Source organism: Scomber japonicus, chromosome 3, assembly GCF_027409825.1.
Source record: "Scomber japonicus isolate fScoJap1 chromosome 3, fScoJap1.pri, whole genome shotgun sequence".
NCBI classification, from domain to species: Eukaryota; Metazoa; Chordata; class Actinopteri; order Scombriformes; family Scombridae; genus Scomber; species Scomber japonicus.
The window spans coordinates 19,647,347-19,672,227 of NC_070580.1; the positions used below are offsets into that span (position 1 = coordinate 19,647,347).

Here is a 24,881-nt window from a genome sequence, read left to right on the forward strand (position 1 = left end):
TTATCCTGATGTTCTTGTTTGAATTTTTCATTTGGAGCACAAATCATGTCAATATCATTCATTAGAAAATTCGAAAAGTAATCAAAAAGTAATCAAATGTAATAGGTTACATTACTTTGATCAGGTAAATGAAATAGTTACAGTACTTATTAGATTGTGAATAGGCAACTAGTTATCTGTAACCTATTACATTTCCAAAGTAACCTTCCCAGCCCTGTCTTTAATGTATATATCTTGCAGGCTGCAGCTTATTCCGTCCTTTCTGCTGTACATGTGCTTTACTGTCGTGCACGCGCAGCTCGCACCCGCTAACAGTCTGGAGCGAGGCTGACGCGCGTCCCCGTGCCTGGCTAGAGGACGCAGCAGCTAAGCTAAGCGGGCAGCAGGCTACCAGGCCCACAGCGTCACCGACTCCACCGTCGCTCATTTTGTTCAGGCGGACCTCCGAGCGACGGGGATTAGAAAAACGTGCCGGATCATATGTGTGTGGAGTGGGGAAGAAAAGTGCACGATGGTTCGGGAAACCAGACACCTTTGGGTGGGAAATTTACCCGAACATGTCCGAGAGGAGAAGATCGTTGAACATTTTAAACGGTAGGTTACGCAAGAAGGAAGCAGCGCGGGTTAGGTGCAGCTCTCGGTAGCTAGTTGCTATGTGCAGCCTGCGACTAAATGCTAACGCGGCTAACGCTAGCATTTTTTAAGTTTTAAGACTACAATTCAGTGGTTTTCATATGTGCTCCCTGTGTTACACCTCTGTGTTTATACGGGCCTATCGCTCGGAAAAGGACCACACAAGTGCAAATGTTCACAATTTTGTTAAGTCAACTTTTGCTAATGCCAAGAGGCGAGTAGCTAGTTTAGCTAGCCACCGAGCTACCACCCAACCAACCATTTTGTGGGAAGTCGAGACGTTTTTATGCTCAGAAGAAGTCAAACGGGTAGCTCACATTAGCTGGACACCTCCCCCAATAATAGCACATAGATTGTGTTATTATAGCCACTGGAAATATCCGATATAATGTTTTTTTTTTTAATAATTTGTGTGGTTAGTGCAACATTAATGTGCGTGAGAAACACTGAAGCTAAAATCTGCGCCCGATCGGTGAGCCTCCCGGGCTGATCATCAAATGTTAGCAAGTTGAGCTGCCTGTCGTCGGTAGCCATTGCTGTACTTGATTAAAGTTACTTAAATTTAAAGCAGTTTTTTTTGTTTCCGCTGGTAAACAAGTAATTGACTATAAAGGGAGCTAACAGCAGAGCTAAACTCGTGTGCCGCTCCGTGTTCATATTAGTCAAAGCCAGTGTAACTTTATATGTCGGTGCCGTTTGCTACGTAATTCAAAGGCCAGCCGATAAAGTCATCAACAAACTCATGTGCAACACAACAAACAGTACACCTAGCCGCAGTTAAACTGGAGCTCCCTCAGTGTCTCATTAATAGTGGTCTGTTTACAGCTCTGTGTATGAGGAGGTGCTTTTTATATATAAATATAGTTTTCAAACACTAACATTTGACATTTATTTTTTCCGGTGAGAGTTTGAATAACATTCCTACTTTGAAACTCACAATGCTTATAAGAGCAAGCACAATCCACCAGCATAATAACTGCAGTATTGTATAGATGTGGTTTCACTGTCAAAGATAAATTAAGACTATTCATTTCCTCTTTTGTGGCGTGAACGGAAACATTAGTGGGAAGCTGCAATGCTTCATGTGTTTCTTTTTTCATTTTCAATTGGTTTCGATTAATTAGGCGAGATTCAATCTTTGTCATTGAGCAAGAGTACAGGTACTTAACAGTGAAAAGCAGTTGGCATCTAACCAGAGTGCAATTTAGGCATAAAGTGCTGATGTGCATGATATAAATTATTATGAGCAATTTACAAGATGTAGATATACGCTTGTGCAGTGATACCCTGTGTTATATAAAGTGACAGGGCAAGTACATAGTTCATGATAGCTTGCTGTGTTGTTAGTGTCTCTTTAAGCTGTTTGTTTACCATGCAAAATTAATGGCAAACAGCTGCTCTCGTCATTTCCTCAGCTCGTGTATGTGTAATTTCCTCTTTGTTTTCATTCTAATTCCCTCTCAGGTATGGGCGTGTGGAGAGTGTTAAAGTTCTGCGGAAGCGGGGGTCAGAGGGTGGTGTGGCAGCCTTTGTGGATTTTGTGGATATCAAAAGTGCTCAGAAGGCTCACAATGCTGTCAACAAGATGGGGGACAGGGACCTTAGGACTGACTACAATGAACCTGGGTCAGTCCCGAGTGCTGTTCGGGGCCTTGAAGACAGCTCCCCTTCGAGCAGTCGAGATGTTACAGGATTCTCTAGGGGAACAGTTGGTCCAGTGTTTGGCCCACCTGTGTCCCTTCACACCAGAGAGGGACGTTATGAACGGAGACTAGATGGGTAAGTGGACATGATCTCCCCTTAAAATCCAGGGGAATCTAAGTATCAGATAGGTGTAAAACCTAATCACATAGTTGGGGTTATTCGTGAGAGATAAATGCCTCAAGGGGGTCACACAAAGGTAATCTAGGGATCGTTCCACTTTTCATCATAATCGACTTGCCTTGCCCACGGGATCTAAGTAAATTAACTACACATTATCATTTCGTAAGGTAACTATAATTCAAGGTTTGACATCTGGTTTGGATAATACATCTGTGAGGAATATCCTGGTGAGTTCTGGATTTATTACATTTTGTGGGAAACTACCTCGGGGAGCTTTTGGATATTTTTTAAACATTTTTCTCCTTACGTGGGATCTAACTTTGATTTTTACTTGGAATCGCTTGAAGCTGGAAGTAAATCCCTATTATGAAGGATGCACTTTTCTGTGAAGAATCTATTTAGGTAATTTATCATTACTTTTTCAGGACCACCCATTTCGGGTTGTCAGGTTTTTTCTCCTCTTGGCAACAAGCTGTCGATTGGACTACTTTTTTACCATTTTTGTATCTGTGGATACGGCCTGTTCTGGATTTAAGTTTTAAACAAATGGATGGAAGGACTTTTACGCTCGTTACACATTTCAGGAAAGACAGATTCAGTGCATATGTCCCAGGCTATCTAGTAATTTCAGGATGAGATTAACAATATATAAGAAACATGTTTTATCCAAACTGTGGAGGCTATACCAAGAAGACTTTGCAAGAACACTGAGGATCCAAACAACCGACCGACCAACCAACCAACCAACCAACCAGAACAGTTTGTGGAGCTATTCTTGTTTTGGATTGATGGCCATGAAGACACAAGAAGACCGCATAGTTGGGATGTACCCTCCTGGATGTACGCAATATGATATCCCATGTTGGATGTACTGATGTGGACCCTAGTATGGATAGGTGTAGCTACCATTCATTTGGATTACTCAAATGTGGATGTAGCTGTGTGAGGCCTCAGTATCGGCCGTGAGAAGAAGAGCACTCCAAGTTTCTATACAGAGCTGAAGACTACTTTTTCAAAGTACTTTGACCCGTTAAAGATGAAGCCCACCAGTGTGTACACCGGATAGGATCCATGGATTGTGGAATTATATCATACCCATGGTGTGGGAATTTACGCGCTGTAATGATAGTATCTCAGTCTACGAGCATGTTTGCTGTTAAACTACTTGAGATTAACTGGTGGAATACATTTTTTCCCATAAAGCTTACCGTCTGGAACGTACTACTTCCTCATACTACAAGACAAGACTGATCCAGTTGGATGTATTTTCCATTCAGGCACCAACTTACTGTTTAGTCAACCTGGAATGGGCTGAATTAGCCTCAAGTTCATCGTTTTTTCTTTTTTTAATTCTTTTTTCTTTTTAGATTTAAAATTATTTGTTGAGGTTTTATGTTCCTATGTTTTTTTCCCCCACATGTCCTGAAATCCATAAAGAGGTTCATATCTGTGGTTTTATTTTTCCTTTTTCCATCCAGAGAAGAGAATTAAGTAGCCTAATTGTGGATTATACATCAACAATCTACTGGCCTGGTGCTCTGCAGTATTTGAAGATAACGTGCAGTAACATTCAAGAGAACCGTTTTTGCCTAATTAGATCAATTGATTTTTCCCCTTGGTTTTTCATTCGGGCTCTCACATTCTGACCACCTAGATTTTATTTGGATTAGTTTCGGTAACTTCTTTTCAAAAAGGTTGGTATTGCTCTGCCCTGTGCATATTTTCTTCTAACCTTCCTTAGTGCTTTGTCTAATATTAGGTTTTGCACTGCTTTTAGGGAAAATATATGTGATGCAAGTGAGAGGAAAATACATATTTTATGACTTCAAATATATATATATATATATATATATATATATATATATATATATTTGAATTCATAAAATATGTATTTTACATAAGTACTACACAGTATTGTTTTCACATTAAATACATTGATCTCTGCATGGCATTTTAAATTTCAATATCACAGAGCTCCTTGAAAGGAGGACCTGTCCAGTTGAATAGTTTGGACAAATATTTCATTTTGATGTTTTCTTTTTCTTACCAGCAGTAAGTAGTTCATGAACAGTCAGCCTATGAAGTCAGCTTCCCTGGACACCCTGGCGAGAAAAGTACTCAATGTCTTTAGTTTTGCAAGTGACAGTAATGTAAAGAGACTTATAACATTATTTCAACATTGCTGAAGTACACATTTGAGTTGATCTTAAAGAATAAACAAAGAAGCTTCTAGCTATCAAAGCCTGGGGCGGCTCTGTTTCATGTGACTGTTGATGAATTTACAGTAGAGAAAATTGTGATTGTTAGTTAGGTCATTTTCTGAGAGTAAAAACACTGTCATTTTAGGATGTTGACAGTTTAGATATGGGAGCAGTGCCAGAGAAATCGATCATATCGTTAATTCCAGACATTATCAGTATTTGATAGGTTTCCTCCAATTATTAAAGTCTTAAAGAGTCAATGCATAATGCTTTTTTGTCTAGTTGTACAGGATTTAGTTTCGTTTTTTGTAATCATGCTTCTCTTCTGCTTCTCTTCTGAAACCCTTGAACACCAAACACCACGTTTGTGGTAAATAAGAGATTTTTGTCACGAAAGTTATTGCTGAAAAAGCTTAACTTAAAAGCAGTTCTTTAACATGTTAGATGTTATGAATTAGTTATGATTTGTTTTCTTTTTGGTTGAAAAACTGGAACCCCATTGAAGAGACAAGTGTTTTGTTTTGATGGTAGAAAAAAAACAGGCAAAAATTGATAGACTAGTGGATTTTGCCAAGGAAAGACTGACAGGATCGATACTGGCACTGCTCTTTATACCAGTATTAAGCTACTTTAAGAAAACCTTATCTGGCCTGCTGTCAGCAGTGTCTTTGCATTATTTTGTGAAGAGGAGATTGGCCATTAAAATTTTTGCTATTGTGCATTTAGATGCCAAAAAAGCTTTGAATACGTATGGTAAACTGTGTTTTTGTTGTTTGTTTTTCTTTTTTTGCCTTTTCTTTTCTGTTTGAAATCATTTTAACTCTTTCCTTCTCTATCCTGTTCTTATTTCACAGTAGCTCAGAAAGCCGTGAACGTGCATATGATCACAGCCCATATGGACACCATGAGCGCAGTGGTACTTTCGACAGACAGCGTCACTACAATGCTGATTATTACCGTGATCGTTCTATGTTTGCTGCTGCTGGCCCAGGGAGCAGTGCCATTGGGGGGAGCTTTGAGGCATCAGACCCACATTTTGACTCTAGAATTCGAGACCCTTTCTCTCTTACTAATGCTACACGACGTGACCTCTACCGAGATGACAGAGGACGACGTGTTGATAGAACTTACCATCACCGTCGGAGCCGATCGTCTCATTCCTCCCAGTCAAGACACCCTTCCCCACAAAGGACAGGACAGACCCCCAAAACTCCTCACTCCCCTAAAAGAGCTCCTTTATCCCCTGGGAGAGGCCCACGATCTCAATCCCGCAGCAGATCTTCAAGCTCTGATTCTGTCAGCAGCACAAGCAGTACGGGCAGTGGCAGGTGGGACATTTTTTGTTCAGTGGGTTTGATGACTGGAAAATACAGTTTGTCAGCATCAACTTGTTTGCGCAAATACTTGATTTACTCAGACTTACAGGTGACTGATTATTTTCTCTACCTTTTCTTTTGACAACAGTGATTCAAACAGCAGCTCTAGTGATGGTTCTCGGGCACGTTCAGTTCAGTCGTCGGCAACACACGCACCACCTCAGACTTCTATGGTTCTTGATTCAGATGAGCCACGTAGAAGCTTTGGAATCAAAGTGCAAAACCTACCAGTGCGCTCAACGGGTGAGCTTTCATATGTCTGACTGGTTTAAAGTCCACTTCTCAGAGTCCAATAACCATTTCCACTTTTCAGACTTTATCAGAATTATCAGTAAATTGTAACTGAAGTAATCGATACAGACATTAAAACCATATTGTCTGACTTCCTTTCAACCTTTTCAATTGATTGTGATGTTTGCAATATATAATTGTGTAAAATATTTAAGAATAGGCCCATTGTGATTCAAGTAAAAAACAGTCATTCATTGATTTGCCCAAGTATATTAGGACATTTTACTTTTTAATTTTTTGATGCCTGGCTTTCGTTTTGATCTCACCAGTGTACAGGTCACTCTTTTTCTAATTGTACAGTTGTTCTGTTCTCAGTTTGCTGCTGTAATTATGGCAAAACCTACTACCTAGTACTTTGTCTTGTGATTATGGTGCCATCTGTGTCTAAAGCTTCATGATTTATATAACTGTTAAAGTCAAAGTTATTAGTAAGAAAAAAGAAATCGGTGTGCACAGGTTTCAACATCAGTCGGCCAGTTGAAAGCCAAGTTTACTCAGGAAACACAAAATCATGTTGCAATAAGACACTATTGACTGATATATTACTGCTTCAAGCCTTGACACTTAACCCTAACTCCCCTCCCCCAAAACAAACAACTTTGGAATAAGCACACACGTTAACCAATCTGATTAGTAGCCACATTTGTTTCGCCATTACAAGCATGTACATTACAGAAAAGTGTGATCAGTGATACAGTGTTCACTGGAGAATCTGTTTTCAGTACTTTTTTTTAGGTTTAAGCATTGGAATAACAGTAATCAATTTTCTCTCTGCAGACACAAGTTTAAAAGATGGGCTCTTCCATGAATTCAAGAAACATGGTAAAGTGACCTCAGTGCAGATCCATGGAGCATCTGAGGACCGCTATGGTTTAGTGTTCTTCAGACAGCAAGAGGATCAAGAGAAAGCCCTCAGTGTCTCCAAAGGAAAGCTGTTCTTTGGAATGCTAATTGAAGTCACTGCCTGGAATGGTCCTGGTAAGTGATAACCAATGTAATGTTACAGAACAGCAATGTGGTAAATACTTGATGCAGACACATTAATTACCCATAAAGTAATTCCACAAATTCAGTTTTTGTGCCTGTAGTGGAGAATATTAGCTTGAACTGTAGTAGCCAGTAGCCAGTAATATAAATAATGAGCTCTTCCTTCCCTCAGAAACGGAGAGTGAAAATGAGTTCAGGCCCTTGGATGGGAGGATAGATGAGTTCCACCCAAAGGCCACAAGGACATTGTTTATAGGCAACCTTGAGAAGACGACCAGTTATCAACAACTCCTTGATATCTTTCAACGCTTTGGAGAAATTGTGGTAAGCTACCATCTCACTGTGCACTGAAAATGGGGGCATTTTACATTTAATATTTGTCTATAATTGTTCTATTCTGTCTTTTCTCCTCAAGGACATTGACATCAAGAAGGTAAATGGAGTTCCCCAGTATGCCTTTGTGCAGTATTCTGATATTGCCAGTGTTTGCAAGGCCATAAAGAAGATGGATGGCGAGTATTTGGGGAGCAACCGACTAAAGGTAACAATAGTTACATTTCTGGTCTGTGTATGTTTTATCAAATGTGTTCTGTGTGTATAATAATTCATTACGTTCTCCTTCTTTTTGAAGCTTGGTTTTGGGAAGAGTATGCCCACAACGTGCGTTTGGCTAGATGGTTTGGCAACCAATATTACAGAGCAATACCTCACACGGCATTTCTGCCGCTATGGACATGTAGTCAAGGTATGATGTTTTCAACATTGATATACTACTTTGGATTTTAGTGCTGTTCATTTTTCAGAATTATAGTTTTAATTCTGATTTGTCCTTTTCTCAGGTTGTGTTTGATAGGATGAAAGGGATGGCCCTCATCCTGTACAACAACACAGATTTTGCTCAGGCAGCTGTAAGGGAGACCAAAGGCTGGAAGATTGGTGGCAATAAAATAAAGGTAAAAAAAATCAATTTATGGATGATTAGTAAAATGTATTTTTCGTGTGTTTATGTTTATTTAATTATTGGCCTATTCATTGGTGATAGGTGGATTTTGCAAGTCAGGAGAGTCAGATGGCATTCTACAGATCCATGCAGGCATCTGGTCAAGACATTAGAGACTTCTATGAAATTCCTCCCGAACGAAGGTACATTATTCATATTGCTAAATTGTGTGCAATTAATGATGTACTTATGTGTTTGTTTTTTTAACAATTTTTTGTCAATTACATTTATGTGATTTCTATTTTGTACACTTTTCAAATAAAACTAACCCAAATATATGTAAGTTTGTAATGTTTACAATAACAGTTTGATTGCAACGCTCTTCTGAATCTGACTTTATAAAAGGGTAATAGAATTCATTACTCTTCTTCTTACTCTTGTTTAATCTACAGAGAGGATCGCAGACCCCCTTACCATGAATTTACAGCGGAAAGGGCTTACTATGAGAATATACGAACACCTGGCCTCTATCCAGAGGAGGCTCGAAGAGACTATGCTGCTCGCAGCAGGGAGCGTTTTCCTGAATTGGAACATTATCAGGGGGAACATTTTGAGCCACGTTACCATGAAGACCCAAGAGACTACAGGGACTACAGAGACCCCTTTGAGCAAGACATTCGAAAATACACATATATTCAAAGGGAGCGAGAAAGAGAGCGAGAACGCTTTGAGGCTGACCGCAGCAGATGGAGCCCTTCCCATCCACGGCGACCTATTACTCCTGCAGTTTCACCATCACCATCTGACCGTGCTCCCAGAGATTCAGAAAGACGGGTTTATAGCCAGTCCTCTGAGAGAAGTGGTAGTGTGAGCTCACTCTCACCACCACACTTTGACAAATCTGAAAAGACTTTGTTAGAACATGCCTCAAAGAGTGACAAGGGCGAGAAGAGCAGTCAACTTGACCGTGTGGCAGGTGCTGAGAAAACCAAACGTGCAAAACGAAAAGAGAAAGGTGACAAAGAAAAAGGCGAGAAAATTAAATCAAGAAAAGTGAAGGGGCAGTCGCCATCCAACCTACTACCTGATGCAGAGCTTGAGGCTGGTTTTGAAGGAGGGTCAGGAAGAGCAAAGGGATCAGATCAAGATGCTCATGAAAGGCAGAAATATAAGGGGGATGGTGACTCTATTGCTGGAAATCAGTTGCCAACTGTTCACCCTGACACTGTTAAAAGTGAAAGATCTGAAATGGGTAAAAGTGATACTTCAGACATGGATGGAAAAAATAGACTCAAGAAACATCTTAAATCTGATTCTGGAAATGATGGTAAAGATTCGTCAGTGGATTCAGATCGCCTTGCTGCCAGAAAAAGACGCTTTGCTGATTCCAGTGGAAGGATTATTCGTCAGAAGAGAAGTAGGCTTGAGGAAGAGGATGGTAATCAATCCACAGACTTAAGTGCAAGTGCAACATATTTGAAAGAGACAGACTCTGACAAACACAAAGATGCACAACGCAGAGATTCAAGACTTAAAACTGATAAAATTGCCACTCAGAAGGATGGTCAAGAGGACCTTAGAGGACAAAGAGAGAAATCAGAGGGATCTTTGGACCCACTGGAGCCAAAACGACATCCAGGGCACACTTCGTCCAGAAGGTTCTCACATGAAGGGAATACAGACCAAGGCAGTACAAGAGAACAAGAACATCATGCTGCTTTCAAATTTGTTGGTCAGACTGCTGACACTGATAAAAGTACTAGGAATAAGGAAGACCATGTTGATATTGACCTCTCTCAGAGTTATCGCAAACAGATGGAGCAAAATAGACGGTTGCACCAGCAACAGCAGCAGCGGGAGTCTGACAAAGCTGACAAACTAGGAAGTCCCCATGGTAGTGAAACAGAGGACATGGAACATCGCAGTCTTGTCCATGAAGTTGGCAAACCGCCTGAGGATGTCACTGATAATTTTCCATCTCACAAACTAAAGAAACTAGACCAATTTGACACTGACACAGGAATCAAGAGGGAGCGTGTCTACAGGAGTTTTAGACAAAAAAGTGAAGATCCTGACTGGAACAATACCTCCTCTCCGGGACATCAGCATTTTCCTCACCATGCAGAGGAGGATTTTGCAGATCATTCTCAGAAAGAGCTAAGTAGAAATGATGACAAAATTCACCCGGATTTGGAGCTGTTAGTCAAAAGGACTCATAACACACAAGTAAACAAGCCAAACACTCCTTTACTTAGTGTGGAAGAAGAGCAACAAAAAAGATGGGAGAGCAGAGTTAAGCAAGACTTGTTACCTGACCTGAACTTTTCTAGAAGTCTGAGTAAAAACATTCATAATCGCAAGCGTTTGGAATATGGTGTTTGGCATGACTTGGAGCCTGGGGAAGTACGATCAGACTCTGAAGAGGACAGAGAGCCCAAACCCCACTCTCCTGTGCCGTCAACATCTATGCCTTTTTCTGAGAGGCCAAGGGTTGACAGATTTTCAGACCCCAAACTAGCACACCTTGAAAGGAACAAATTTTACTCTTTTGCACTTGACCAGACCATTACACCTGATACAAAGGCTCTGCTTGAACGTGCAAAATCACTCTCATCTTCTAGAGAAGATAACTGGTCATTCTTGGATTATGATTCCCATTTTGCAAGTTTCCGCAATAGAAAGGATACTGAGAAAGTAGAATCAACACCACGACCTACACCATCTTGGTACATGAAAAAGAAAAAGATACGAAGTGGATCTGAAGATAAAGTCGATGACAGGAAGGAGGAGCCAAAGCCAGAGGAACATGAACGCAGAGAGCTTTTTGCCTCCCGCTTCCTTCACAGCCCTGTCTTTGAGCTGGACTCCAGACGACTTCAGCACCTAGAACGCAAGCATGAAGAACCTGAGCATACACAAAACCAACAAACTGGTCAGCAAGGGACAGTAGATGGTGAACTTGACTCTGGGCCTGTTGTCCTTTTCCATAGTCGTTTTTTGGAACTCACACGACTACAACAACAGAAGAATAAAACCCAACAGTTGCAAGAGGCAAAAGGACAGGCCGTGCCAACAGATGATAATAAAGTGGAAGAAGCACCTGTTCAAGAGCAACAAGCATTGCAGTCACCTGAAACAACAGAATCTGTCACAGAGCCAGAAATTAAACCCATCAGTCCTGCTGAAGAGGTGATTTCTGAACCCAGACTCGCACCTACTTCTGTTACCCAACCTGTGCTTAAAGACTTTCCTCCACCAGAAGAAAAAAGTGTTGTGCTAAATCCAACCACTGAGCCGTATTCCACAGTGTCTATAAAGGAAGAGTTAAAGGAAGAGGAAAAAGAAAATGAAAATGTTGTACCTATGCACAACCCAACAACTGTGACATCTGATTCTGAAGCTGTACCTATAGCAGTACAAGAATCTAGTTATTCAATGGATAGATGTAAACTGTCTCCATCTGAAGGTAAATCGGATATTATTGAGGATGTAAAACCTCTGCGTACAGAACAGCCATACCGCCGTGATTCTCATGATGAGTTTATTAGCAGTTCAGAACCAGAGCTTGATCCTGAGACAACACAACCAGAAGTGCCTGAAGCCACAAGTCCCATACCACTTAGTATTGAAGAAGAGGTGGATATAGGCAAGAAAGAGACCCATTCCACTTTGAAAGAAATAACAGAGCCTGAGGGAGAGAAGACACTTCAAGTAAGTAAAGTGCAGATGCCTATTGATGACACACATGATGAGCCAATCTCACCTCCGAAAGAGCACAAAACAAAAGAAATGAAAAATAAGAAGGGCAAACAATCCCCTGCTGAAGTTGCTCCAGTTCCGGTCATATCTACCTCTGGGTCTGAAAAACCAGCAACACGCAAAAGTGAGCGCATTGACAAAGAGAAACTGAAACGTGGATCATCCCCAAGAGCTGAATGTAAGTCCACAGGCAAATCTCCTATTCATGGATCAGATCCAGATATCTTGGAGCAGAGCATATCATTTAGCAGAGCACGACGAAGAAATGTTAAATCTGTGTATGCCACCCCAGTTGAAGATGATGTACCAGTTCGTTCTGGAAAGGAAATTACAGAATCACCACGTTCTGCGCGAAAGCGTGTTACAGACAAAGATGCAACACAACAACAGAATATTGAACAGGATCCACCTGCTCCAACTAAACGGGGCCGTCCTCCCAAGAATCGCAGACAAGGTGACGAGAGTACTACAGTTAAAGTAGAAAAGTCTAAAGTGGACAATAAAGACACTGATTCAAATGAATCAGAGAGTGGTGAACGAATTCCAAGAGTGTCAAAAGGTAAAACATCGCCTCATGTCACAAAGGGTTCATCGGTTCAGATGTCCACAGCCTTAGGATGTAGTTCAATAAGAAAGGGAGAAAAAACTGAGGTTGCTGAGGCTGATGATCAAGAAATGGATTTTACAGATGATGATACCTTGACTTTGCAAGATTCATCAAGTTCATGTAAAGAAGATCCATCAGTGAAACTTGAGGAAAAGAAAGAGGAGAAAGACAAACAAGGCAGAGAAATGGTAAAAGATAAAGATGTTCTCAATGAAAAGGCCTGTGAGGGTAAATCAAATGGGAAAGATGCAGATTCCCCTGCATCAGAAGAAAAAAACACCCCAGAAAAAGACAGGACTGTTAAAGGAAAAACCAAATTGACAAGAACCCCTAAGTCTCCTGTCCTTAAGAATCTCAAAATCAGACTAAATGTCACAGAGGTGAAAGATCATGTTTCAAAGTGCACTAATGCCAACAAAGGGGGCTCCACCAATGAAGAGAATGAAAATGCTGCTTTGGAAAAAAAGGAACTTCAGGAAACATCAAAGAGTTTAATTTCACAGGAGATGGAATTGGAGCAAGCTGTGGAGAATATCGCCAAACTTACAGATCCAGGTTTTCCAACAGATTCACATACGTCACCTGCCCCACAAACAGAAGTAAAAAATGATCCAGAGGAAGAAAAACCATCGAATCCTGCTAGTGAGACAGAACTCATGGCTGCTATTGACTCCATTACTGCTGAAGAGGCAACTGCATCCTTAGCTCAAGCACCTCCAGTAAGTGCAGATGTAGGTTCAGAACCGGAAACGCAAGACTTTGTTCAACCTGCGAAAGAAGATGAACCTGAAACAAATACAGCTGCTGTACAGGAGGGGACTCTCTTCCCAACCACACCCAAAAAGGGCCCCAAGGGAAGACCTAAGACACCCAAACGTAAACCCCAAAAGCAAGTAAGAAAAGATTCAAAGGAAGGACTTTCAATAAGTGAGGAATCGAGCACTCTTTTACCAGATAGCACAGCTTCCAGTGCAAAGATTGCTCCTGAGACAACCCCATCAGCAGCAACAGCTACTGTTATTACACCCACTACTTGGAAGCAAGAACCTGAGCCTACAGCTGCCAAGGCTGCAGATGTAAATGCAGAGTCTGAGTCATCCTCTGAAGAGCAGATTCAACATCTTAAATCAGTTTATCCCCAGCCGAAGAGTCCAATATGCCCAAAGACTCAACAGGTACCACCTGAGTGTGTCTCACCTTCCCTGTCTCCACTAGCCAACAGACCAAATATCAGACCCATTCAAACCAGTAGAACACCTGTTTCTCCACCAGATTGGCTCCACCAGTCTAAAGATACAGGAGTTTCCTCTTCACCCGTCATGCAGTTGGCATCCAAGGAAAACCAGCCTTTACCCTCCGATTCTGAAAACATGGAAATTGATCATGGTACAAGTGACCTGAGAACAATTCTTATGAAACACAAGAATATTTCCATGCCAGGGAGTAGTTCTATTCCTAGTAATCTGCCTACTCTCCGAGATCAGAACCCATCTGAAAGTAATGCGCCATCAGCTGTTGTGCCAAATAAATCACCACTACCTGATAGTAGAATGCCAGCTCATCCGGCCACTCCCATTGTTCGACCTCAAGCTTCACTATCATCTCCTGAGACAAAGTCTGTGATCTCTGTTATTGCATCCACTGCTACCTCTGTTATCAGTCGTGTTTGCAACCCTCCTGAGCCTGAGGACAAAGTAAACATGAACATTGGAAATCCCTGTGTAGACATGGCTCTACCCAAACCAACCTATAGACCCAGCAAAGATGATACTGGTTCATACCACGGGCCGTCTGTTGGTGATGAGGGGGGAAGTGCTGCAAGGTTTATTGTTGAGAGTCCCGCTCTTGGTACAGGATCTTGCCCAGGTCTGAGGGTAAATACATCTGAAGGAGTGGTAGTATTGAGCCACTCAGGACAGAAAACTGAGGGACCGCAACGGATTAGTGCGAAAATAAGTCAGATCCCACAAGCGTCGGCAGGTGACATGGAATCTCAGCAGTTGGTATCTATGCCTCAAATAAAACAGGAAATGTATGGCCATTCTCAGTCAGGTATTCAAAAGGGGCCTTCACAGACCGATCATGGGCACCCTGGTAAGGCGCAGTCAACTTTGTCTTGTATAAAACAAGAAGGCACTGGTTTGGAAAAATTGGAGTCTTCTTACCAATCTGGATCTCAAGGAGTAGTGAAACGTCTCACACAGGGAGTTGGAAATCAGCAAGTAATGAGTACCATGTACCATCAAGAGTACATGCCAATGAAACATCAGAAGAAAATGGACAGTGCCGATCCTCACAGCACAGATGGAGTCAAACCACCTTGGACCTCTGCTATAAGTCCTGCAATAAGCCCCCATTTGCCCTCTCCGCCTGGAAACCATGTAGGTTTTGTAACAGCCACTGGTGACAGAACTCCCTCACATATCAGTGGGGTGAAACAGGAACCACGGTCCCCACGCAAGTCAGGTCATCCACACTCCCCGTTTACTAAAGTGTCCTCACCCATAGGTTCCTCATCACCCAAGGGCATACCAGTGATGTTGCCCACTGGCCTTCCTGCCATGCAACAGTTTATTACTGGTGTACATCATCCAGAGCAGTCGGTTATCATGCCACCACACAGTGTGCCTGGTGGCATAGGACGGATGTCTCCTCACCGTGTTACCCAGTCAATTCCTGTTGGCCATCTTGTGCAAGGAGAAGTTCGGGTCAATACTCCACCTCTCTCTGTGATGAGCTATGGAATGCATAGTGAGCCTCTTGCCTCTCCCTGGTCAGGTCCTATTCAGCCACGCCCCACCTCACCCCAGACTGTTGGCAGAGACAAGGTGCTCAAGGTAAACCCCAGTTCTTTGAGGAGTCATGAGGGGGAACAGGATGAAGCCAGACGCTTCCACCAGCCAGGACGACAATCTGCCACACAACTAAAACCAGAGAATATGCAGTCAGATCCTCGTGGGACTTTGCGAACTGGTGTCCAGTTGGAAACATACATGGCACAAAGAGATATGCGTGTGCTCTTGCACCAACAGGGAGAGCGTTCGGCCACAGACCCTCATTCTGGACACATTCAAGATACTCTTACCCCCTCTTCAACATCTTCCAGCATACCCTTATCCTTGTCTCCAAGAGCACATGTTCTGCCTAAAGGTGTGTCTGAGAAGGATATAACCAAGCCATTGGAGGCCAAGAGGCCCCACTCCCCTCTTTCTAAAGATGGAATGATGGGAATCCGACAATCTGGGTCTGCAATTGCATCTCCCCAGAGAGTTCAGCTAATGGCACCAGGACCTGGTGGCTCCTTCCCAGAGTACTCAGGGATGTACTCAAACCCAAGGAGTATCCATTCTCAAATGCCAGAGACATCGTCTGTTGGACTTAATCAGCCGCCACTGAATGTTACACCAGCCATGGTGAGTTTACTGCACTGACACAAAGGCTGCATTTTTCCAAAATGATAGTTTTTTCATATATCTGCTTTGAATTCTGTTCTATACTTAGATTAATTGTGCAGCCCTACTTATTCTCCAGTTTATTAGGTACAGCTTGCTAAAACTAAAGCAGTCTAACACAACAGCCCTGCAATATATCCTACCTTCAAGAAGATAACAATATTTAGTTTTTGTTTAAACACCCTCTAAAGTGTGGGTGGTGATGAATTGTTTGGCCTCATTGAGATATGTTTCTAAAAAGTCTAACCCTAATGCTCATTAATATAAATGATTTGGACAGTAATAATGTGTGTTGGTATCCTCATGTTACAGAAACTGTTCATGACTTCTGAGTGTATTTTCTCTTATCCTTAGGGTGCAGACCTCCAGGCAAAACCAGATGGCAAAATGACGCAGCCTGTTAATATGGTGCAGTTGCTCACGGTAAGACAATGCTTGTTTCGTCACAACAGTTTAAATTGTGTTCATGGATGTTAGTGTAAACAATAGCGTTCTTTGTCTGACAAACTTGTCTGTGTTTTTCCCTCATTTATACAGAAATACCCTATTGTGTGGCAAGGCCTGCTGGCACTGAAGAATGACACAGCTGCAGTCCAGTTGCATTTTGTCTGTGGCAACAAAGCTTTGGCTCATCGATCACTGCCCCTACAAGAAGGAGGCACATTGCTTAGGATAGTCCAGAGAATGAGGCTAGAGGCTTCTCAACTGGAGAGTGTAGCCAGAAGAATGACGGTACGTGTTGATGGAGTTCACTGTCCTTTAACTGTTTCTAGAGGGCTGCTTCTCTTTATTCATGTATTTTTTTCCATTTCATTAAAGAGTCTTGCTAACAAAATGTGCCCTTCTTCTCTCTATAGGGGGAGTGTGAGTTCTGTCTTCTCCTTGCTCTGCCATGTGGACGAGACCAAGATGATGTCCTAAACCAGACTCAAGCTCTTAGGACTGCTTTCATCAACTACTTGCAGACAAAGTTGGCTGCTGGTATCATTAATATCCCGAATCCAGGTTCCAATCAGGTGAGACCTTATTATGTGTAATTGTGTCTCTAACTTTTTCCTAGAGCTGCTACTTTCAGTCGATTGAAAGAAAATTAATCGCTAACTATTTTGATAATCAATGATTTTGAGTATTTTTTCCAGAAAAAGTGCTGAAACTTTCTCAGTCCAGCATATTAAATGTGAATGATTTCTGTTTTCCTTAGTCTTTTATGATGGTAAAGTGAATGTCTTTGGGTTGAGGACTGGGACAGAAGGGACATAACTTGGGCTTTGGCAAAACATGATCAACATTTTTCACAATTTTCTGACATTTTATAAACTAAACAACTAATTGATTAATCAAGAAAATAAGAAACAGATTAAAACAAATTAATTGATCATTAAAAAAAGTCTGAAGTTGCATTCCTACAGTTTTCATGTGTTTCCCCTTCCAGCCATTTACAACATTAAAGTATCCTGCTTTGACTACAGTATTGTCTGATGCGGTTAGGCTCCTTTTCTGTGTAATGACACATTTGATTTTTATTTACTTTGTCATTGTCCTGGTATTAAATCAGTTTTTTCTTTGTATCTTCATTTGTGTAATTAAGGTTTTTCTTTGTGTTTTCCAGCCTGCCTATGTGCTACAGATTTTCCCACCGTGCGAGTTTTCAGAGAGCCACTTATCCCAGCTCGCCCCCGACCTTCTCAACAGGATCTCCAGCATCTCACCACACCTCATGATTGTCATCACCTCTGTGTAACCTTCACTGCTGGGAACTGTCCCATGGACAGATGTTCTCACCGATGAGCCTCAGGAAACCAGAGGAATACGAGAATTTTTTCCCCCCTGAACACAATGGGAATGTGTAGGATACACCCTATCAACTGTTTTTGCTTTTAATTTTTTCTTCCTCTCGTCAGTTTTTTTTTCTTTTGTCACTCCTGTCTGGTATTTTTGTCCTTCTCGAAAGAACTCAGGGATGGACCAAACCAGAATCAGTCTTATTTGACCATTTCTCTGCTGTATTTCTATTTATTGGAGTTTTATTTTAATGTTCGGAGATGCTCTGAAGAAAAAAAAAATCAGGATGTTTGATGAACGAGTGACTATATGGGTGGCCTTTTTACTTCATCTGTCTTTTTATTCATTGTCATATTCATTTCTTCATGAGAGAGGATCATAGAAGCTGTTGCACTGCGACGGCTCAAAAGACATTTCAACATGTAATTTTTGAATAATTATGTACAGACTTCCTCCTCATGGCTTTCTTTAGATGAGGAAGAATTAACTTGTAAAACTATGGAGACCCTGTAGAGGACCACATTGTTTAACAGCTCCTTTTAATTCCACCAGCTCGGCTCATTTTCTCACACTACTGAAGCAGTTATACCTTTGGCACCTGCCTTTGCATTGAACAAGCTACAGTATGATTTGGGAGTTTTTGAATACAGGACTTTGTAAATATTTTAAATATTTAAACTTTGACAATGGAACTTAACAGAGACTTGAACTCTGGGACCCACCAGAGTGCTGTGTGGAAATTTAGATGGATATCCTTGATTTTGGGGTGTAAATACTTGTAACACAAGAAGGTTGGCAGGCTCTTCTGCGGAGTCTGCTGATGGCACTTCATATTTTGTAACTCAAATAAAACAAACTCCAGAAAACTTGAATATTTAAGATATAATCCTTTATTTTTTTATGTCATGTTTTTTAAATTTTTATGTATGATTTTAATCATTTAAATAATCAAGACAGCCCATTTATTAAAAAGCATAAACATTTACATTTCATGCCATACAACAAAGGTTTAATAAGCAACAGACGGGGTTATCGATGGCCTCCTCTGTTGAGTGCAAATCGAAAGTAGTAAAATACTTTATCAAAATAATTAACTGACAAGCAAATCAACATGATGGATATTGTGTGTGGTACTTTACAACATTTTCCATAATTCAGCAGTGATGGAGCTGTGCCTCAGATGCATAACAATTGTAGCTGGCAGTTTCAATTAACACTGAAATCTGACACTTCATTTACAGTGTATCTGATTTTGGTGACTCATATCCTGTTTATATGAGAGCTTGATTTTAAGATGTCATTTCAACATAGAAAACTTAAAATAACTGCTTCAGCCAAACAAAATGATTAGTGACAGTTGTGTCAGACAAGAAGACATTCAGACATGTCTGAAGAGGTCAATAAAACAACTATAAATAATTATGGATGAATTCCATTGAACTGATTCAGTTTCAGGGTCCTGGCATTGTGCATGCTGTCTTACTGGAACACTTGAGGAGGGAGCCGTCACTAATGTTTTAAGTAACACTCAAGGTTTTCCCATGGCTCCGTTCTTATTACTGCCCAGTAAGCTACAATACACAATATCAGGACCCTGAGACTGAAGCAGCTAAATGGAATTCAGCCATCATTCATTTTATTATTGTGTTTTTTCTACAGCAACGTCCATGTTAAGAAAAAAAGACTTATCACACCTAAATGAAAATAAACAACACAGGCTATGTTAAATCTGGATTATCAAAGGATTCAGACTTGTGGAGTGCAACTAAATAAAAAAGTAAATAAATGTTTTCCGTTTTATTAACCAGTGAAGTACTTTAAGGTTAAAGATACTGTATGATGGGTTGTGCCTCCTCAGAGAATGAGACTGTTCATCTGTTTGTTAAACTGACTTGTCTATGAGGTATATTCATGTACGACCCCTAACTGTTGCTCAAGCGTCTTTGTGATAATTGGAGTCATCACACAAGAAACACTTTACCTCACTGCATAGTCATACAGGAATATCAAACAGTAGGTTTCATGTTACTTTTACCTCAAGAGGAAGATAATCGTGTGTTACATGTACTGTCACTATGTTTGGCTTAAATCCTAGTTCATTTTATAACTTTGTGTCCTAATGTTTCAAATCTACACTGGAGCCAAACAGTGCCACCAGTTGGTCTTCATACTGGGAGATGTTTCTCTTCATGATGTCCATACAGGGACCCAGCAAACGCTCAAATGCCTGAATGTCGATTACTGAAAGGAAGAGAAAGTCAGTTTCAGATTATTTGGTCATTATTATTTCATGTGACGGACAGAGCTTCTGAGTGCTGGCATACATCTGTCAGAAACTAACTTTGGTCCTGCCATCAGTCAATATATGAACTTGTTTATCTGTGAAATGTTGTAGAGGATCAGTATGATGTTAAACAAGGGTCACGATATTCAAACACTACATTTGAAATATATTCAAATTATGATCAATGAATCTGGTTTTATCACAGCAAGAATGACTGACTCCTTTCATCAGCTTTATGCCACACTGGGTTTCATGGATATAACAAACGTATTGGACTTCTGTGCCTTTTCTTGAAGGAGTGGAGACATTTAGGGATTTTGTTTCATTCTGGGTTTTCAGCATCATGCGGTTCCTTTTTTTCAGCCAAACATTTATGCTGTCAAAGTAGCACCTCATCCCATATCTGCTCAGTGATGCCTGTGCAAACCACTAGGAGGGAGCTCAGGTCCCTGTCTACTTCTTCTGTCTTTAAGGTGTTGATGCTTTGTGACATGACAAAACGCTGTGGCCAGGCTGAGCATCAATACTTTTATGGAAAGTGTTGTGCCATTCAGAATTGAAAACTCATGTATGAAAACTTCAAATGAAAGTCTGGTCAGATTTTTGTTACTTCGAGGCCTTTTCAGATCATTATTCAAATCATATTTTGTGAGCTTTACTTAATTGTACGACTTACTTTGTGTTTGGACAGCATTTAACATTTGAGAACTTTGTTAAATTAGAAAAGTGTATTTCTCAAAGCAAGGTATAAAAAAAACAGATTGTATCAGTGCCATAACTCAGGTATCATATTATCATTTGTGTGCAAAAGTTTTAAACCAATTTGTGTCATTCGTTACACAGTTTGTGCATACGTTACACTTCCAAAATCATTACATTACTATCGAGAGTCCTCTGATGATTCAGTTGTAGCAAGTTGTTGCAACTGAATCAGCCTTCTTATCAGCATATTGTGGCAGAAACAGATTTGTGCGTGAGAAACTGCAGACACTGCAGTGTGAGAAATTCCTTGTAACACAACCCATCATACTGCCTGTTCTAACATTTGGTGAGTAACAGCACCTCTTGACCCAGTCTGAATGCTTTATATTGCACCCAAAGGAGCTGACTGTTGTTAACAAGCAGGAGCTCCTGGGAGGCCCTGGTGGCCTTGTGGATTTGTATGCCAACCATGAACCTCAAAGTCTGTGCTTCCTGTCTGGCCAGGGACCTTTGTTGCATGTAGATCCCCATCTCTACACTGCCAAATAAAGGCAGAAAATGCCCCCAAAATAGTAAAAAACACAACAAGCAAGAGCACCTAATTAAAGGTGACTGTATGCGGACTGGATGTTACTGTGTTTGTTCTCGTCTCTGTGGACCCACTACACCAACCCTGCTACACTCACTGAAGACAGACTAAAATGGGTGGGCTGTGACTCCTGGAACAAAGAGAGACAAACACTTGATTCTTAAACTTACCTAAACATTTGGTTTCTCCCACAGCATAAACAGATGCTGCACGAGGTTTGTTGGTGACCAGTGCCAGCTCTCCAAAATACTGTCCTCTAGAGCAACAAGCCACCTCCACCTCTGTGTTGTCTTGCTGGTCGGCCTTTGTCTGTAACAGACACAAGGGAACCTGTGAGTCCTGCAGTCATTTAGCACAGTGGCACCACACAACACCAGACACACAAACTAAAATAAGTGTTAGACTAAAATGGTTTGGTTACAATATTGAATGTTGCACTTACTTTGCTTTTTATCATAATCTTCACTTTTCCTGATTCCACAATGTAGAAACAGTCAGCGATCTCTCCCTGGAAGTACAAAAAGTACAGAACACACACACACACACACACACACACACGCACACACACCATTGTATGAACAGATCTTTCTACCAACATACTGATGTGCTCAACACAAAACACCACTATAAAATATTATCAGTGGGTTTATGACTCTTAACATTTTAGTGTTATAATGCAGCCGGTTGTAAAAGATTGTCACGCTAATGTTTGTCCACTCAAGTATTATAAATGCAATACAGTAACTATCATACAGTAACCAAAATACAGTTTTTAGGAACACTTATCTTTTGTATGTAACATTTTACAAATCTAACAGTAGAAAACCACAAAAAAAGACAAAAACCAATACAAAATGTAAGAAAAAAGAAATGAGGCTGCTTCCTGCCTGCTCTTGTGGTCTAGTCACAGCCCCTCATCTTCATCACTAGCCATGGGCTCAAGTCAGCCTCCCTCACATTCAATGCTTATTTGAGCACATGGTCAACCAGTGAGGCTCTGATCTCATCTGAGACAACAGTCCATCCTTGTCCCTGTCCTCCTCTTCCTCTCACTCACTGACCTCCATTTCCTCAGGAGATATCATCTGTGGCCTGTTTACACCACTAAAAGCTCTGATCTCTAAGTGAAAAATGAAGAAGCTAGTGTTTACACCTGTGACGAGTGGGTGGTACCAATTATTAAATAAAGTTTGGCATTTTGATTGGCAAAGGAACACAAAACAATGTAGTTTTCACTGTTGTATCTAATGTTGAGAACTGTGTGTAGTGTTTTTCAAAAAGTGTGATTTAGAGCATAAAACTAAGTGACAAGCAGAAATTGTGATCGCAATTATGCAGACTTGGTTTAGGGATTTGGTAAATTAGTTTCAGGTTCAACTTCATACCTGTGTTATTATGCGATCTCCATCTTTGTACCCTCGTGCTCCCAAAACATCAACGATTTTCATTCTCTCAGAGAGCTAATGGAAAGAAAACCAAATCATGTTGTACATGTTAAACGAGTGGTGATTTACAGAGGTGTACAACATATCCTGTTGGTATTTTGTTCTTATAGAGCTTGTGTTTCTGATACAAACCTCGAGAGACTTCAGAAGGGGGACACACTCAATAAAGGCCTCGTACATCCTCCTCTTCTTTGCATTATTTTTAACAATCAGTCTGTGAAATGTGGCTCGATCCTGAAAGAGCACAAACTAATGTTTTGTTTTGTGTTTTCTCTTAAAGCTTTAATTCTCCTGTTTGTTTGATTTCAGCCACCACCAGTGTACAACAGTTAAGATTACATTTTTAGTTTTAATTTTGTCACAGGGTTAATTTTTTAATTAAATATGCACTTGCAGTTACACCACATGAAGTGGATCTTCCATGTTAGCACCATATTCACACACTGTCTGAGAAACTGTGTAATGCAGCACTGAAGGTCATCAGTCTCTGTCTGACTCACCAGGGCCCACAGGGAACCTTCCTGTGTCGCAATGATTGTGGCAGCCCGTGGCGTGTTGTACATGAGAGCCAGTTCACCAAAACTGCCCTTGTTGTCATACTTTCCAACACACACGCTCACTCCGTCCTTCTGCACTACAATATCATACACACCACTGGATACGATAGGAGACACAGAGAGGGAGAATCCTCAAGCAGAGGAGAAGTTGTTATTAGACTCACGCAACACAATCTAGTTGAAATATTATTAACAAAGTCATTTGAAGAATCTCACTTCTCTATGACGTAGAAATTGTCTCCATCTTCTCCTTGGTCTATGATGTGCTCCAGAGGTTTGACCAGCACCTCGAACATGGCGTCCAAAACTTCAGAGAACTGCTCCTGCAGGACATCACACTCACATGAAGTGCCTGTATGTGCTGAGTTGGACACTAAAAGGTCACTAAGGTTTTCACATTCATCTGCTCAAAGCGAAAAGTTTCTCTGTGCTTATACACTGAGAATTTACTAAGAGATATCTTGTGTCCAGCAGTTAAATTTCTAAAATGAAATTATACTGTTTATGCAGTATATAAATTATATAAATATTTGCATGCATCAATTCTGTATTCTTTAATGAAGGAGAAGGTGTGGATGCCATTATAAGAATTCAAATCCAAACAGATTATTTTTGCATGTCTTACTACCTGACAAGCGGGGATCTTTAAAGTTTAGGACACCCTTTCCACCCTTCTTATGGTTTCTCATTTGAGCTGCTGTACCTGTTCAAGTGTTTTAAACAGTAAAATGTCTCTGCATGCATCCTGAAGCCTGCGACGCTGCACATCTGTTTTGGGATACACAATCCGAGGTTCTGTGTCATCATCTTCATCATCATCAGGGTTGTAGGGCTCTGCGCAAACTGCAGCAGGACAAACCAATTGAATATTGTATTGTGGTCAACATTCATTGAAATTCATTAGTCACAGTGCTCTAGTTACTGACCTGAAACTCTGCGATTGAATTTACCAGTGGTGCACTCTGCAAAGACAGTCATGAATATAATGGATTAATATATATTTCTCACCGTGACATTTTTAGCTGTCTGCATGGTATTAATACTCACTAACAATCTCCTCCTCCTCATCCTCCTCCTCTTCATCATCCTTGGTAGAATTATCTGATTTGGTTTCAAAAGTGACTCCTTTCCGTTTGCCACTGTGTTTCCTGGCTAGTTGCTCCTTCCTTTGGCTCTCCAGAATACGAGTAAAATGCTGAACCGCAAATTCAACCAAGTCTGGCGGCCTGCGGCGAAGCACTTCCACCGTGTATACTTGTAGCAGCTCCTTCAAACCAGCGGGTATCTCAATGTTACTCATCATTCAGATGCAAAGGTCAAACTTGTTGAAAAGATCCAGCTGTTGGGTTTTGATGGTTGAAGATGATCAATAATTAGCTTCTTTTTTTTTTTTTAAATCAAACCTTTAGATGACACAAATATCCAGTTTAATAACAGAAATGTCAAATCTCA

General features: G+C 40.9%; 2 protein-coding genes across 6 annotated transcripts; one reads left to right on the top strand and one right to left on the bottom strand.

Moving 5' to 3' along the window:
* The first annotated feature begins 419 nt into the window (after positions 1-419).
* On the top strand, positions 420-18,796 carry si:ch1073-335m2.2 (msx2-interacting protein). Of its 2 annotated transcripts, XM_053316630.1 has the most exons (15): positions 420-594; positions 2,098-2,412; positions 5,513-5,986; positions 6,123-6,277; positions 7,103-7,303; positions 7,485-7,636; positions 7,728-7,853; positions 7,944-8,057; positions 8,152-8,265; positions 8,355-8,455; positions 8,705-16,031; positions 16,425-16,493; positions 16,608-16,802; positions 16,928-17,086; positions 17,680-18,796. In XM_053316630.1, exons 1-15 carry the CDS (start codon positions 512-514, stop codon positions 17,809-17,811), a joined length of 9,717 nt encoding a protein of 3,238 aa, XP_053172605.1. In that variant the 5' UTR covers positions 420-511; the 3' UTR covers positions 17,812-18,796. The 2 variants fall into 2 exon arrangements, with proteins under 2 accessions (XP_053172605.1, XP_053172606.1); XM_053316631.1 differs by lacking the exons at positions 420-594; positions 2,098-2,412 and adding an exon at positions 3,999-4,151.
* Positions 18,797-19,960: 1,164 nt separating this feature from the next.
* On the bottom strand, positions 19,961-24,732 carry prkar2ab (protein kinase, cAMP-dependent, regulatory, type II, alpha, B). 4 transcript variants are annotated; one of them, XM_053316649.1, is made up of 10 exons: positions 24,481-24,732; positions 24,356-24,389; positions 24,133-24,272; positions 23,646-23,752; positions 23,373-23,526; positions 23,005-23,106; positions 22,813-22,887; positions 21,870-21,935; positions 21,598-21,736; positions 19,961-20,093 (listed from the first exon to the last, which is right to left on the bottom strand). In XM_053316649.1, exons 1-10 carry the CDS (start codon positions 24,730-24,732, stop codon positions 19,969-19,971), a joined length of 1,194 nt encoding a protein of 397 aa, XP_053172624.1. In that variant the 3' UTR covers positions 19,961-19,968. The 4 variants fall into 4 exon arrangements, with proteins under 4 accessions (XP_053172624.1, XP_053172626.1, XP_053172623.1 ...); XM_053316651.1 differs by having other exon boundaries at positions 23,646-23,749; positions 24,214-24,272; positions 24,481-24,729; XM_053316648.1 differs by having other exon boundaries at positions 24,356-24,391; positions 24,477-24,729.
* Positions 24,733-24,881: the final 149 nt, after the last annotated feature.

What these genes read in the sequence shown, in the direction of transcription:
- prkar2ab (XM_053316648.1), bottom strand. Translation starts at nt 24,729, where the DNA reads ATGAGTAACATTGAGATACCCGCTGGTTTGAAGGAGCTGCTACAAGTA. An exon ending in TGTTTAAAACACTTGAACAG is followed by an intron (nt 23,753 to 24,132) that starts GTACAGCAGCTC and finishes GATGTCCTGCAG; the next exon opens with GAGCAGTTCTCTGAAGTTTT. An exon ending in GAGATCGCATAATAACACAG is followed by an intron (nt 21,936 to 22,812) that starts GTATGAAGTTGA and finishes TTGTACTTCCAG; the next exon opens with GGAGAGATCGCTGACTGTTT.
- si:ch1073-335m2.2 (XM_053316630.1), top strand. Translation starts at nt 512, where the DNA reads ATGGTTCGGGAAACCAGACACCTTTGGGTGGGAAATTTACCCGAACAT. An exon ending in GTGTAGCCAGAAGAATGACG is followed by an intron (nt 16,803 to 16,927) that starts GTACGTGTTGAT and finishes TTCTCTCTATAG; the next exon opens with GGGGAGTGTGAGTTCTGTCT. An exon ending in CGAATCCAGGTTCCAATCAG is followed by an intron (nt 17,087 to 17,679) that starts GTGAGACCTTAT and finishes TGTGTTTTCCAG; the next exon opens with CCTGCCTATGTGCTACAGAT.